This window comes from Psammomys obesus, unplaced genomic scaffold (assembly GCF_907164565.1).
Source record: "Psammomys obesus unplaced genomic scaffold, mPsaObe1.curated_primary_1811, whole genome shotgun sequence".
Lineage (NCBI taxonomy): Eukaryota > Metazoa > Chordata > Mammalia > Rodentia > Muridae > Psammomys > Psammomys obesus.
Window position 1 is genome coordinate 12,759,203 of NW_026589732.1, and position 14,339 is coordinate 12,773,541.

The 14,339-nt window shown below is 43.9% G+C and overlaps 1 protein-coding gene across 1 annotated transcript; it reads left to right on the forward strand.

Moving 5' to 3' along the window:
- The first annotated feature begins 13,349 nt into the window (after positions 1–13,349).
- Positions 13,350–13,847, forward strand: LOC129675336 (peptidyl-prolyl cis-trans isomerase A-like). The gene has a single exon (XM_055605381.1). It carries the CDS (start codon positions 13,353–13,355, stop codon positions 13,845–13,847), a length of 495 nt encoding a protein of 164 aa, XP_055461356.1. The 5' UTR covers positions 13,350–13,352.
- The last annotated feature ends 492 nt before the right edge of the window (positions 13,848–14,339 follow it).

Sequence of the window (14,339 nt, forward strand, 5' to 3'; positions counted from 1 at the left end):
TGTGTGTGTGTGTGTGTGTGTGTGTGTGTGTGTGTGTGTGTGTGTGTGTTTTGGTTTTGCTTTGTTTTGTTTTGTTTTGTTTTTTTAGATAGCCAGTTGTTAGGCAACACCACTGTCCCAAGGGAAACAATGACAGAAGGAAATGCTTCCAACACAGGCAGGAAATACAGACAGGAAAGGAGAGCCAAGTGCTACCCATGGAATCTGAGGGAAAGACGGCTTGGGGACCCCAGCCCTCTGTGACTAAGGCTTTTTGGTGACCACCCTCAGGTCTCAGGTTTGCTTTTCTGTGCTACTTTTCTCTTCTCTCACTTTGAAAGCGCTATTTCTGTCTTCACTGTTACCCCAGACAGGACTAGAGCAGCGGAGGTCTGTTCAGATACCACTCAAAACAGACACGCTGAACAAGGGCGGCACGGCTGAGAAAGGGTGCTGCGTGGAAGGCAGGCCTTTGTGGAACTGAGGCCACCGCTGTGCTGGAGTGAACTTGGGGCTCCTCTTAAAATAGAACAATGAGCGTACAGGTCTAGACTAAGCAGCAATTTTGGTTTTACAGAAAGTTGATACCCAGCAGGACGCGAACAACCCTAAGAAAGTTTGTTTTCAGCAATTTGGGCTCAGTTAGGTAGGAAAACTGGCTGGGAAGGAACAAAGAAACAATCCGAGTCAGGAGTGGTCTAGGGACATTTGGGAGGAGGGCCCTCCTGCCAGGCTAAAAACCTTGGCAGCCTGATCCTCTGGGAGCTGAAAGGCACCCTCACTCTCTTCTAACAGGCCAACCCAGGGAAATCCACCCAGTGCCTCTTGGAGTCTGACTCTGCTTCTGCCCAGTTGTCCCTGCAGGAAAGCTTATGGAAGCCAGAGAAGATCCACTTCCCTCCAGTTCCACACTGCCTTTTCCAAAGAGCACTAAATGCTGGTCGCTGAGAATGAAAACCGAGATGGCTTAGAGAGTGGACTAACTCTAGAGGAAACAGACCATAATGGTCACAATTTATAGACAACGATGGTTACAGTTAATACCTACAGGTATTTGTGCCCACCTAAGGTAAAAACTCAAGCAAAAACCACAATGAGAAGGGCCAGGGAGTTGGGCTTTCTGTGCAAGCATAAGGATCTAAGTTCAATTCTCCAGCACCCAGATAAAAAGACAGGTGCAGCAGTATTCACCCATAACCCCAGCAAGCCCTGGGAAGGAAACCAGTAAGTTCTGGGTTCTGCAGGAGACCTGCCTCTCAGCACAGAAGACAGATAGTGATGGAAGAATACATCCAACATCAACCCCAGGCCTCCACGCCCACATGCATGTGCTAGCGCGTGCATACACACACACTAGCACAAATGTGAACAAACAACATACATATACACAAAAGAAAATCTATACTATAAAAAGATATACTTTAAGACTTAAAAAAATAAAGCAGGTTAAAAAACAAAAACACAGTATGATGAAAATGTTAAAAATAACTCCAGCCAGAGTAAGGAGAGAAAAAATTGGTGATGGGTGGGACAGACCCAAACATGTGGTTGGCCTCCTGCCCCAGAGCAGGGTCCTCGTTCCAGTCTAAGAAGTTCCACCAAGGGCTTTTTTTTTTTTTTTTTTTTGAGGCACAAACAGTCTTTCTTGGTCTCACACCAGGAGTCCATCGGTCTTGAGGACTTCTGTGAACTTGCTGATTTTCTTCTCCGAGTTCTTCTCTGCTGGTTTCTGCAGCCTCAAGAGCTGATGCTTCTTCCGGCAGCGGACCTTGGCCTTTTCCTTCCACTTTTCCTCCAGAGTGGCTGTCACTGCCTGGTGCTTTAACGTGCTGTGTAAAGTTGGTCTGCTCTGAAGCCATCTTGGTAAACTTCCCCAAAAGTTCCATTTAGAATTTATTTATGGTTGCTTTGGGTAGAGAAACCATTGTCTTCAAAAAAAAAGAAAAAAGAAAAGAAATTAAACTTCCAGTTACTGTTGTGACTTTGATGAATTTCACCAAGGACTTTTTATAAGGTATAGATTTACAGGCAGTTATAAACAACATTACAGAAGGGACTGTGGTGGAGTAAGGCCCTACAGTCATTCTCCAACATCAAAGAGGGGTGGGGAGGACAGAGCACCAGAAATACAGAAGAATCCTTTATCCACTTACCCCTAATGCTGACATCTTTCTGTGGCTCTGTAAGACTGACATTGACGTAGCTGCCCCCCCCCCGTCACTCAGTGGCCTTATGTGTCCTCTCTTGCATGTGTATGCATTCAGTCCATGCCCTTTAGAAAAAAAGGCAGATTCCGTCTTCCATGAACAAGACCTATATGTCAGACAATTCTCCATTGCTCTAACAAATATATGATACAAATAAATGAAAAAGAGAAAAGGTTCAAGAACCTTTGGCTCAGATTTTGGAGTTTTCTTTGTGTAACCAATTGGTCCCATTATTTTGGGCTTCTGGCAGCATAGAATGTCATAGCAGGAGCGTGTTGTCAAGGAAGCCTCTTCACCTCATAGTGACTGCAAAACAGAGAGAGAGAAACCACGATCCCACAACCCCTTTCAATGTCATGACTGGCTCACTCTAAACCCCCCAGGAGGCCCTACCTCCCAAATGCTCCACCACTTCCTGACAGCACCACAGGGCCGGAGACCAAGTCTTTAACACACAGACCTTTGGAAGATGTTTCAGATTCAAAATGTGACAACACAGAATAGTTGCCTTACACAGGTCCTTCCTAATGTTATTTAACAGAACTACTCAAGAAATGATGGTACGTCCAGAACACAGAATGCTCCGTGGCAATAAAACACAACCAACAACCTAGATGAATCTCAAGGACAATGTGCCGAGTGACAAGGACAATTTCAAAAAGTCGGTGCTATGTGAGTCCATTTACATAACGTTGTTGAAATGACAAAATTATGGAGCCGGAAAACAGATTAGTAGTTGCCGAGGGCTAGAAAGGGAGAGAGTGGGAAGTGGCTATCGCTATAAAAAGCTAGCACCAGCCATTCCTAGCACGGGAGAGTCATCAATGATACAAGCCAGAGACTTGGGACTCCTAACTGCCTCTTTAAGCAAGAAGACCCCTCCCACCCTTACTTATCACCTCTGCCCTACCCACTGCCACCCTCTACAGCTCCCGTGTTGCTTTAAGGGCAGGTTAGTGATGATGGCTTAGGCTAAACGACCTTATTGCCAATGGCCTCCCCATAGACAGCCAGATATGGTGTCCTGGTACCTTCAGTCCCACAAGGAAGGAAAATCACCCTTCCCAGACTACTCAAAACTCTCTTGCATACTTCTCTGAGGGTCTAAGAGCCCTTGGATTCCCTGAGTGAATCCCTGTGTCTTCAGTTTAGGGTTTTGTTTTCTTTTGCTTCTGTTTCTTCCCAGTGTGCGATTGTACTAAAGGGTTAGAAAATAAATACGCTGTTGTGAACTTTGGAGGAGGTGGCAAGTGTTATCTTTGGATTATTTTATAAGCAGACATCTCAAACACACAGTGACGCCTGACATCATTCAGTAACAAAGGAGGATTAAGGAGCCTTGATGATCTCTCACGAACAGGCAACTCCCTGTTGTGCAAATAAGATGGTAAAGGTGCTTTACCAGGAAAACGCCTGAGCCTGTGGAGAGACAGGCTTTCTCTCACCTAACAAACAACCAATCCCTGAGGTGAACTCTAAGCCAGACCCTGTGCAGCTGCCAGGGACACAGTCTGGGTAGTGAACCTGTATGTGATAGGTTAAAGGGCTTCTAGAGGAGGGGACTTAGAGGAGACAGCAAAGGGAATGGGGAGAGGGATGGAAAACATGCTATAAGGGAAGGCACAGGCTCCTATGTGGAACTAGAGTATCCCAGAGTGACCAGGAACACAGGTGACAGGGAAAGGAGAGTGCTGATGTCATGGAGGACCTTGTCAGTCATGGTAAAGAACCTGGCCACCAAGTGAGCAGCAAGCATTAGTTCTTTTGAAAACAGTGTGGGCTGGTATTTTAGAAAGATCCCCTGGAGTGGCCCTGCAGATACATTACAGGAGCCAGATGTTGGTCAGAGGGGCTGAAGAGGAGCCCGGAGGCTTCTCCCATCCTGGCTCACAGGAACGTACTGAGGAGTAGTCCCACTCCCCAGGAAGTTCCCACGAGGTGGCTTCCCTGCAGGCTATGCCTGTGATAAACCAGCCTGCTTCCAACTTAGACTCGAAAGCTGGCTTATAGTGAATACAAACTAGATTCATTCCTGTGTGTGCTTAAACCTGTTTCTCAAGGACTGGGCTACGCCCCACCTGTTACCTTAACTACAAATAATTCTGAACAGCCTGTTCCAGGAAATGGCAGCCATGTCTTTGTTTTAAAAGGTTATTACGATCCCTTTGTTATGACTACTTTGTCATACCCACTATGCCCCTCTTGATATGACCATCTTTCAACCATGTCTTTATTTCAAGAGGCTGTTATGTTCTGCTTCTGTAGCCCCACCAATTTGCCTGCCAAATCCCCCATTTGGAAACCCTCTATTCCTTAACTATAAAACCCTTAACTTACCCATGTCCAATGCTAATCTCTTGAACCTTGCCTTTAGGGAGAGGTGACTAGGGTATATGAATAAAAAAGCTTGCTTTAATTAATTTGGCCACGATGATTTGAGTTGGTGGTCTTTCTCCCCCAATCTGTGGAATTAATAACTGCTCTTGTAGGGACACTACTTGACCAGCTTTTGAGGATTTTAAAAAAATTTAAAAAGCACTGAACATAAGAGGTGAGGGCTCCCAGTTCAAGACCCTGCCTTGCATGGTGAAGCACGTTCAGGCCGTGGAGCTCCCTAGAGAGAGAGAGAGACGCAGCTGAGTGCTGGATGGGAGTCAGGCCTCTGGGGCACACATGATTGTGTCAGGGAGTATCTGACAGATGACAAATGTTCCCATGAACTGTGTCTAAAAGCCTCCTGGGAGAAGAAGAGGTGCTAAAGGAAGATGCTGCCTGGGAGGCCTCCAGAAGAAACTGTAGCAAACACTGGAAACTGATCTTTCCTCTACACCTCTGGCCACAGAGGGTTCATGATGGCAGCCATGACTGCGGAAGTCACAGCCATGCTCAGGCAAGCACAGAGCAGAGCAACAACTTGGCCAAGCCAATTATCGCAGTCCACTTGAGGTTATTTTACCAAACACTTTCCACTGGAGGTAGTGACTTCTGTAAAATAAACTTTTTTGTTGGAATATAAATACATATCAAAACCTGCCCACAATTTGTGTTCCATTGTATAAATGTTTACAAATTCATCAACCAAGATATAAAACACATTTAACAGCTAGAGCAGTGATTCTCAACCTTCTTAATGCTGTGCTCCTTAATTCCTCATGTTATGGTGACCCCCAACCATATAATTATTTTCATTGCTACTTCATAACTGTTCTTTAGCTACTGTTATGAATCGTAATGTAATTTTTGAAGATACAGGGTTTCTGAATAGGTCATGACCACAGGTTGAGAACCCATGTGCTAGAGCCATTCCCATGCCCTAAAGAGGTAATGTTTGAGTTGAGTCTTTAATATGAAATTAAAAGCTTCTTAAAGGCCTGTTTTCAGCAGAAGACAAAAATAATTGAAGAGGCAAAGGGAAGCTCCAGAGTGGAGGAAGAGAGGAAGACCAGCTTACACCAGTCTACTGACTCAGCACAGCACGGTTTGAGTTCTATGTTTGTGACACAATCACATCCCAGAACATCTGGCCTGGGTCTGGAAGGAAAGCATCACCGTGGTTATAACTGGACTGAGGAGATGGCGCAGTGGGTAAAGTGCCTTATGTGCAAGCGGGAGGACCCAAATGCCATGGAAAAGCTAGGCAGGACAGCACACATCTATAACCGCAGAAATGGGGCCCAGGAGCCAGAGATAGGTGAATCATTGGGTCTTCCTGGCCAGCTGGTCCAGCCAAAGCAGACCTTGTCTCAAAAATATAAGATGGCAAGCTCTGGGCCCACAGCTGATGAACCAGCTTTGCAGGATAAGTATGTCTCTTACCCCTCATTCAAGAAGCTCCTCTTTGCAACAGACAATTATAGATACCACTGATTTAGTTACTTTTCTATTACTGTGAAAAGACACTATGACCAAGGCAACTTATTTAAAAAAAAAAAAATTAGTTGGGGCCTTGTTTACAGCATCAAGAGTGAGTCCATGAACATCATGGTAGGGAACATGGCAGCAGGCAGGCAAGCATGGCTTTGGAGTCATAAGCTCCATCCTGTCTGCAGATTCAAGGCAAAAAAAAAGAGCTTGTGTGGGCTTTTGAATCCTCAAAGTCCACCCCAGTGTTCCACCATCTGGGACAAAACATACAACTATAGGAGCCTATAACTCCCATTGAGTCATTAGCTGTCTCTGTGATGTTTTAACTATCTTCCACTGATGTATGAATTTCCTGTCCTCTCTAGGCTTTAAGGACCAAGCGAGACTTACAATAAAATCCCACATGTCCGTATCCTTCATGTCCACACTGTGCTTGACAAAGCAAAGTGACCAGAGTGAACTAGCGGATGCTGGTTTTCCTCCGGTCCTGTTGTGGGTTCCTAATAGCTAGCATGTCTTTTTGAATGATGCAAACACTCCCTTTTCATTCTAATCTTCCAGGGATTCTCAAGGCCTCTGAGGCCTGCTCAACAGTCTGGAGAGATGAGAGTCACACACCTTCACTGCACCAAACCTCTCTCTGTCTTAGGTGGGAAACTGGCTGAGTTGGGCTGTTGGCCGTGTGCCCCACCCCCAATCACCACTCTTCCTGTATCCTGTGGTGAATGGGAACCAAACCGCAGTAGTGGATGCAAAGTTATATGGGAAAACACATGAGAAAACAGTGATAGAATACGAAAAACACAGCGGAAGATCTTTACACACGTTGTTATTGCTGTTTTTACCAGAATAAGTCAAGGAACGGCTTCACCTTTAGTAGGCCGCACTTACTTCTGGGTAATACTGAAAATTGATGGAGACAAAGAAGAGTTTTTCTCCCCGTGCCTAATGAAAAGCACAGCTGTGTGAAGAAACTTCAAGGAGAAGTGAGGAAACCTGCTAGGGTCCTAACGGTGTTTATGTTTCTTATTTTGAGTCTTAACGACACGGGTGGGAATTTGTAAAAATTCAAGCTATACTATATGTTATGTTTCTGAATGTACATTTAACTGTATTCTGAATCTTTAGTTAGGCACAGTGGGATGGATCTGCAATTCCAGCATTTGGAGGAGTTGAGGAGGGAGGCTGGGGCAAGAGGTTGTGTTCAAAGTCGGTTACTTACATAACAAGTACCAGGTCAGTCTTAGATACATAACAAGACTCAATAAACAAGCAAACAAACAAACAAATACTGGAGGAGAAGGTAGGGGAGAAGAAAGCAATAAAGAATCAAAACAAATTTGTTATTCAAATATGTGGCAAATCAGCCTTAGCTCTACAAGGCACTGATATAAAATCCATGGAAAGGGATTCTAGAAAGCATTCCTAACTATTGATATTTTTAATTCAGAGGGTTAAAAGTTTTCCTATTGTGCTCTATAGAGCTGACCTGATAGAAATAACCCAATGATTCAGAAAAAAAAAAAAAAAGAAAGAAAGAAAAAGAAAAAGAAAATTCCATTTACAGCGACATTGCAGAAAGCACTTTATCCCTGCTTAGGTAAAAAGTTCCTGATTCAAATTCAAAGTGTCAAGGTAATTAATTAACCTTGGATTCTGTCGTAATTTATATGACAGAGACACAAACTGAGTGCATAAAAGTCAAACATTTCCATTTATTTGGGGGTATTAACTCTGATTCAGAAGAAAACCCTGTGTTTTCAAGCTCATAAATAATTAGAACTAAACACAAGAATGTACGTGAGGCTAATCAACTGCTCTGCTGCCCCACACACACAAGGAAAGGCCAGAAGGCTGCCCCCGGAGGACATCTGAACTTCAAGTAACAGTGGGCTCAACTAGTTTAAACCAGCTCCCAGTAAAACCATAAGAAATTACCTTTTTCCTGATTTAAAAAAAAAAAAAAGTCATTTTATTCATTTATTCATTCTCACCTATATCCACAGTAGATCTGCTTTTCTGAAATGTTTCTTCATTTAGGTAAAATTAAATGTGTGCGCTCACATTTCCTGTGGAAAACAACTCCAGAAGTATTTGGAAAGTGCCCAAATTTTCAGTTTCTTAAAAAACAAAAGGTTGCTGGCTAAATAATAACAATAATAGCGAAATGTAAAGACAGATACTTAAGTTTAAGCGGGAAGTAGCTGATGCTCACGTTCCGCGCAGCGCTTCTCCAGGTGGGCCCATCATGTCACTGATACCCTGCAGCAAGTGCTAAGGGTAGGGGCCTGAGGTGCTAAGAACACTTCTCACAGAAGAGATGGATGATTTAATAAAATTCCCAGTGCCAGCCATGGGTCACCTCTCTATGAATTACCGGTGAGGGAGGCCCCGGAAACACAAAATAACAAACACAGGGTATTGCATTGCTCTAGCTGGTAAGGCAGTATTGCTAAAGTCGCCGGTACGTAGAGAAATCTACCTTGAATTAACAACTCACTCTCGGCTACGTCGCTTAGGTAATGCCGGAAGTGGGAGGAGGTGCTTCAGGGGCTGCTGGAAGAAAAAAGAGACTTCAAGAAGATATCAGAAGATGGAAAGATCTCCCATTCTCATGGCTTGGCAGGATTAACATAGTAAAAATGGCCATCTTACCAAAAGCAATCTACAGATTCAATGCAATTCCCATCAAATTACCAACACAATTCTTTACAGACCTGGAAAGAAAAATTCTCAACTTCATATGGAATAACAAGAAACCCAGAATTGATTAAACAATCCTCTACAATAAAATATCTTCTGGAGGTATCTCCATCCCTGATCTTAAGTTGTACTATAGAGCAACAGTTTTAAAAACTGCATGGTACTGGCATAGAAACAGAATGGTGGATTAATGGAACCGAACAGAGGACCCAGAAATAAACCCACACACTTATGGACACCTGATCTTTGACAAAGATGCCAACACCATACAATGGAAAAAAGATAGCATCTTCAACAAATGGTGCTGGTCGAACTGGATGTCTACATGTAGAAAAATGAAAATAGATCCATACTTATCACCCTGCACAAAACTGAAATCCAAGTGGATCAAAGACCTCAACATAAAACCAGACACATTAAATCGGCTAGAAAAAAAAGTGGGGAATACCCTAGAACTCATTGGTACAGGAGATAACTTCCTGAACAGAACACCAACAGCACAGGCTCTAAGAGCAACAATCAATAAATGGGACCTCATGAAACTGAAAAGCTTCTGCAAAGCAAAGGACACCGTCATCAAAACAAAGCGACTGCCTACAGATTGGGAAAGAATCTTCACCAACCCATTATCTGACAGAGGACTCACATCCAGTATATATAAAGAACTAAAGAAGCTGAAAAGCAGCAAACCAAGAAATCCACTTAAAAAATGGGGAACAGAGCTAAACAGAGAATTCTCTGTAGAGGAATATCGAATGGCAGAGAAGCACTTAAAGAAATGCTCAACCTCATTAGCCATTAGGGAAATGCAAATCAAAACAACCCTGAGATTTCACCTTACACCCATCAGTATGGCCAAGATAAAAAACTCAAGTGACAACACATGCTGGAGAGGTTGTGGAGAAAGAGGAACCCTTCTCCACTGCTGGTGGGAATGTAAACTTGTACAACCACTCTGGAAATCAATCTGGCACTTTCTCAGACAACTAGGAATAGCGCTTCCCCAAGATCCAGCCATACCACTCCTAGGCATATATCCAAAAGAGGCTCAAGTACACAAAAAGGACATTTGCTCAACCATGTTTGTAGCAGCTTTATTTGTAATAGCCAGAAGCTGGAAACAACCCAGATGCCCCTCAACTGAAGAATGGATGCAGAAACTGTGGTACATCTACACAATGGAATATTACTTAGCAATGAAAAATAAGGAAACCATGAAATTTGCAGGTAAATGGTGGGACCTGGAAAGGATCATCCTGAGTGAGTTGTCCCAGAAGCAAAAAGACACACACAGTATATACTCACTCATATAGACATACAACATAGGACAAACCCACTAAAATCTGTGCATCTAAAGAAACTAAGCAAGAGAGAGGACCCTAACTAAAACGGTCAATCCCCATCCTGAATGGCAAAGAGGATGGACATCAGAAGAAGAAGAAAACAGGAAACAACCTACGAACCTTCTACAGAGGGCTTCTGAAAGCCAGAAGAAGAAAACAGGAAACAAACTAGGAACCTACCACAGAGGGCCTCTGAAAGCCTCTGCCCTGCAGACTATCAAAGCAGATGCTGAGCCTGATGGCCAACTGTTGGGCAGAGTGAATGGAATTTTATGTAAGAAGTAGGAAACAGTAAGAGCTGGAGAGGACAGGGTCTCCACAAGGAAAGCAACAGAACAAGAAAATTTGAACACAGGGAACTTCCCAGAGACTCATACTCCAACCAAGGACTATTCGTGGAGATAACCTAGAACTCCTGCACAGGTGTAGCCCATGGCAGTTCAGTGTCCAAATGGGTTACCTAGTAATGGGAAGAGGGACTGCCTCTGACATAATCTGATTGGCCTGCTCATTGATCACCTCCCCCTGAGGGTGGAGCAGCCTTACCAGGCCACAGTAGAGGACAATGCAGCCACTTCTGATGAGAACTGACTAAGATCAGAAAGGAGAGGAGAACCTCCCCTATCAGTGGACTTGGGGAGTGGCATGCATGCAGAAAGGGGAAGGAGGGTGGGATCGGGAGGGGAGGAGGGAGGGGCTTATGGGGGGATACAAAATGAATAAAGTGTAATTAATAAAAATTTTAAAAACCAAAACAAACAAACAAACAAAAAAAAAAAGACTTCAAGGGTCTAACCCGGCACTTAACTCTGCATGTTACAATCTCTGGCCTGCTTGAAACAAGCGCCCACTGGTATGATGTCTATGGAGATAACCAACTGCCTTCTGCTTGGATATGAGACCTGATTCTCGGAAGAATTTCATGCCTCATACTTTACACCTGGCCAAAAGTCCACGGCTGGGGAGATCTTAGGCCCTAGGGAGAATCCTACTATTGTTTTGCTAGGTAGTTGTCTTAGTTACGGTTTCTATTGCTATGAAGAGACACCATGACCACAGCAATTCTTATAAAGAAAAAAAAATTAATTGGGGCTTGCTTACAGCTCAGAGGTTAGTCCATTGTCATCATTGCAGAAAGCATGGCAGCATGCAGGCAGATGTGGTGCAGGATTGGGAGGGGTTGGAGGGGAGGGAAGGAGCTGAGAGCGCTACATCTGGATCAGGCAGGCAACAGGAAGAAAGAATGACAATGGGCCTGGATTGAGCTTCTTAAACCTCAGGGCCTGCCCCCCCCCCCCCCAGTGACACCCTTCCTCCAGTAAGACCACACCCACTCCAACAAGGCCACGCCTTCTAATAGCGCCACTTCCTGTGGGCCTAAGGGGGGCATTTTTATTCAAATTACCACAGTGGTTATGCAGTCAAACTGAAGTCTAAATATTTGTTTATAGCCATAGATCTATGCTGTTCTCAGCTTTGTTCAGAAACGCTTTTTCCTACGGTGGGCTGTAGTAAATACAGTAGTAGTTTGTTTGTTTTTTTAATACACTTTTTTGTTTATTACAATTTATTCACTTTGTATCCCAGCTGTAGTCCCTACCCTCATCTCCTCCCATGCCCCTCCCCCAGTCCACTGATAGGGGAGGACCTCCTCCCATTCTTAACTGGCGAAGTGACAAGGGCAGTGCTATACTGAGCAAAGTATAACCCTGAATGCTCAGTTGTGGGTGAGTTGTCTATACCAAGCTGTCATCATCTATGTATGGTTCAAGGAACTTCATATAATAGGGAGATTAAGAAATGCCAGAGCTAGAGATGGAGGAGATCTGTGTAACACTGGGTTATGGACCTAACATGGCTGATGCACAGCACCCAGCAGCTGTGGTTACTAGTTAAAATTTTAGCATAAATGGGGGAGGGGACCCTGAGACTCCACCGCTGCAAGAGGAGCTGTTGGCAGTTGATGGCAGCTGAAGTAAAGAGAGCCATTCTTATTTGGACTCTTTTTTGTTGGTATAATGTTCTTGTGGAATGTATACAATTTACCCTTGCTCATTCAAATGCCGATTTCTCTACCCCACTCTCTGGTTTCAATGCAGACATTACATTGTGATGCTTAGAATAAGCATCTCAAGTTTGTGTAAACATGCCACCATTTGTTCTCTGCAATTTCAATAAGACAACCAGCCAGTGCTGAGCAATGGAGAGAATAAGGTGGGACATGCTGGTCCAGAGGGGAGGAGAAAGAAGAAGTGGGGGGAGAGATTCAAGAGGAGAGAACTGGGAAACATCAGGAGAAATGAACTAGACCTAAGATAGGACCAAAAAGCAAGTATACTGTGGGAAATCTGAATGGGAGGAAGCTTTGAGGGCTTGGAGTTTAGGATGGAGTAATTATTGCCCAGCATTGTGCTCTAGGTTAATTAAATAAATCCTAGTTTCTGTGTGGTAATTTGGGTATACAGTTGGTTTAGGAACAGCCACTGTTTAACTAAAAGATAAATCAATATTAAATATATTAATAATCTTCAACACTTCTAGAAGTTTGTTCATGCCCCAGTGGATGGCCACACACCCGCATCTATGGGCAGGACCAATTGGACTCAAGGAGTTATTAATAACAAACAAAAACAGACATGACATTAGCAGAGAGGGGGGTTAGAGGCTACAAGAATTTGGGTGTAGGGACTGGTAGATGAACATGATCAAGATACATTGTATAAATACATGAAACTTTCAAAGAATAATTCTTTAATTTTTATTTATTCTTCTCTCATACAATACATCCAGACTGCATCCTGCCCTCCCCCACTCCTCCCAGTTCCCTGTCTTACTTCCCCTCAACTCCAGATCCGATTCTCCTTTGTTTCCCTTTGGAAATGAGCAGGCCTCCCAGTGATATCAATGGAATGTAGCATGACAAGTTACAATAAGATTAGGCACAAACCCTGATGTCAAGGCTGGTTGAGACACCTCCTTAGTGCACTAGGCAGCACATCAGTCTCATAATCTGAAAACGTATTTTTAAGGGTAGAAATGGCCCATTTAACACATCAATCTTCCTTGAGCTAAGTGTGGCCAAGTAACTATGTTCTGGGCAAGTAGATCTGCCTTGTTATCAAGGAAAAGGAGTGGATGAGGGCAGGAGAATCAAAACAATCTATACCATACACTCATGAACTCACATCAGCTGAGATTGCCTACATAAGATTTGTACAAGGGCTTTGCAGATGCCCTGTCGCCAGTTGCTGCAACCATGGTCAACCCCACCGTGTTCTTCAATATTGAGGCCGATGGCCAGGCCTTGGGCCATGTCTCCTTCGAGCTGTTTGCAGACAAAGTTCTAAAGACAGCAGAGAGCTTTCGTGCTCTGAGCACTGGGGAGAAAGGATTTGAATATAAGGGTTCCTCCATTCACAGAATTATTCCAGGATACATGTGCCAGGGCGGTGACTTCAAACGCCATAATAGCACTGGCAGCAGGTCCATCTACAGGGAGAAATTTGAGGCTGAGAACGTCATCCTAAAGCATAGAGGTCCTGGCATCGCATCCATGGCAAATGCTGGTCTAGACACAAATGGTTCCCAGTTTTTTGTCTGCACTGCCAAGGCTGAGGGGCTGGATGGCACGCATGTGGCCTTTGGGAAGGTGAATGAAGGCATGAACATCGTGAAAACCAGGGAGCATTTTGGATTCAGGAATGGCAAGACCAGCAAGAAGATCACAATTTCTAACTGTGGACAACTCTAGTTCTTTTGACTTGTGGGTATCTTACCCACCAAACCCTTCCTTCTGTAGCTCAGGAAAGCATCCCCACCCCATTTGCTCGAAGCACCCTGTAATCTCTGCTCTCACTGAAATTCTTTGGGTTCCATATTTTCCTCATTCCCCTCCAAGTCTAGCTGGATTTCAGAGTTAAGTTTATGATTGTGAATAAAAAGTAAATAAGAAAACTAAAAATAAAGATTTGTACAAGACTGAGCCCATCAACATTCTATCCTGCCATGAGTATGGGCCACAAGGCCCCATCTCTAACTGAAGATCTGTAGGCAGCTGAGGGGTTCTAAGGTAGAAGGGAGCATTTTTCTCAGTGATGTAGATACTGGTAAGATGGCATGCCCTAGTAAATAATCCTTCACCATGCTCCTGAAAGCAACCCTTGTTAAAATCATTGGGTCACATTAAAAGAGAGAGAGAGAGAGATTGGGGAGAAAGAAAGGAAGAGAGGGAGGGAGGGAGGGA

Bases quoted from the DNA above. Each gene is read 5' to 3' on its own strand.
- LOC129675336 (XM_055605381.1), top strand. From the start codon at position 13,353: ATGGTCAACCCCACCGTGTTCTTCAATATTGAGGCCGATGGCCAGGCC.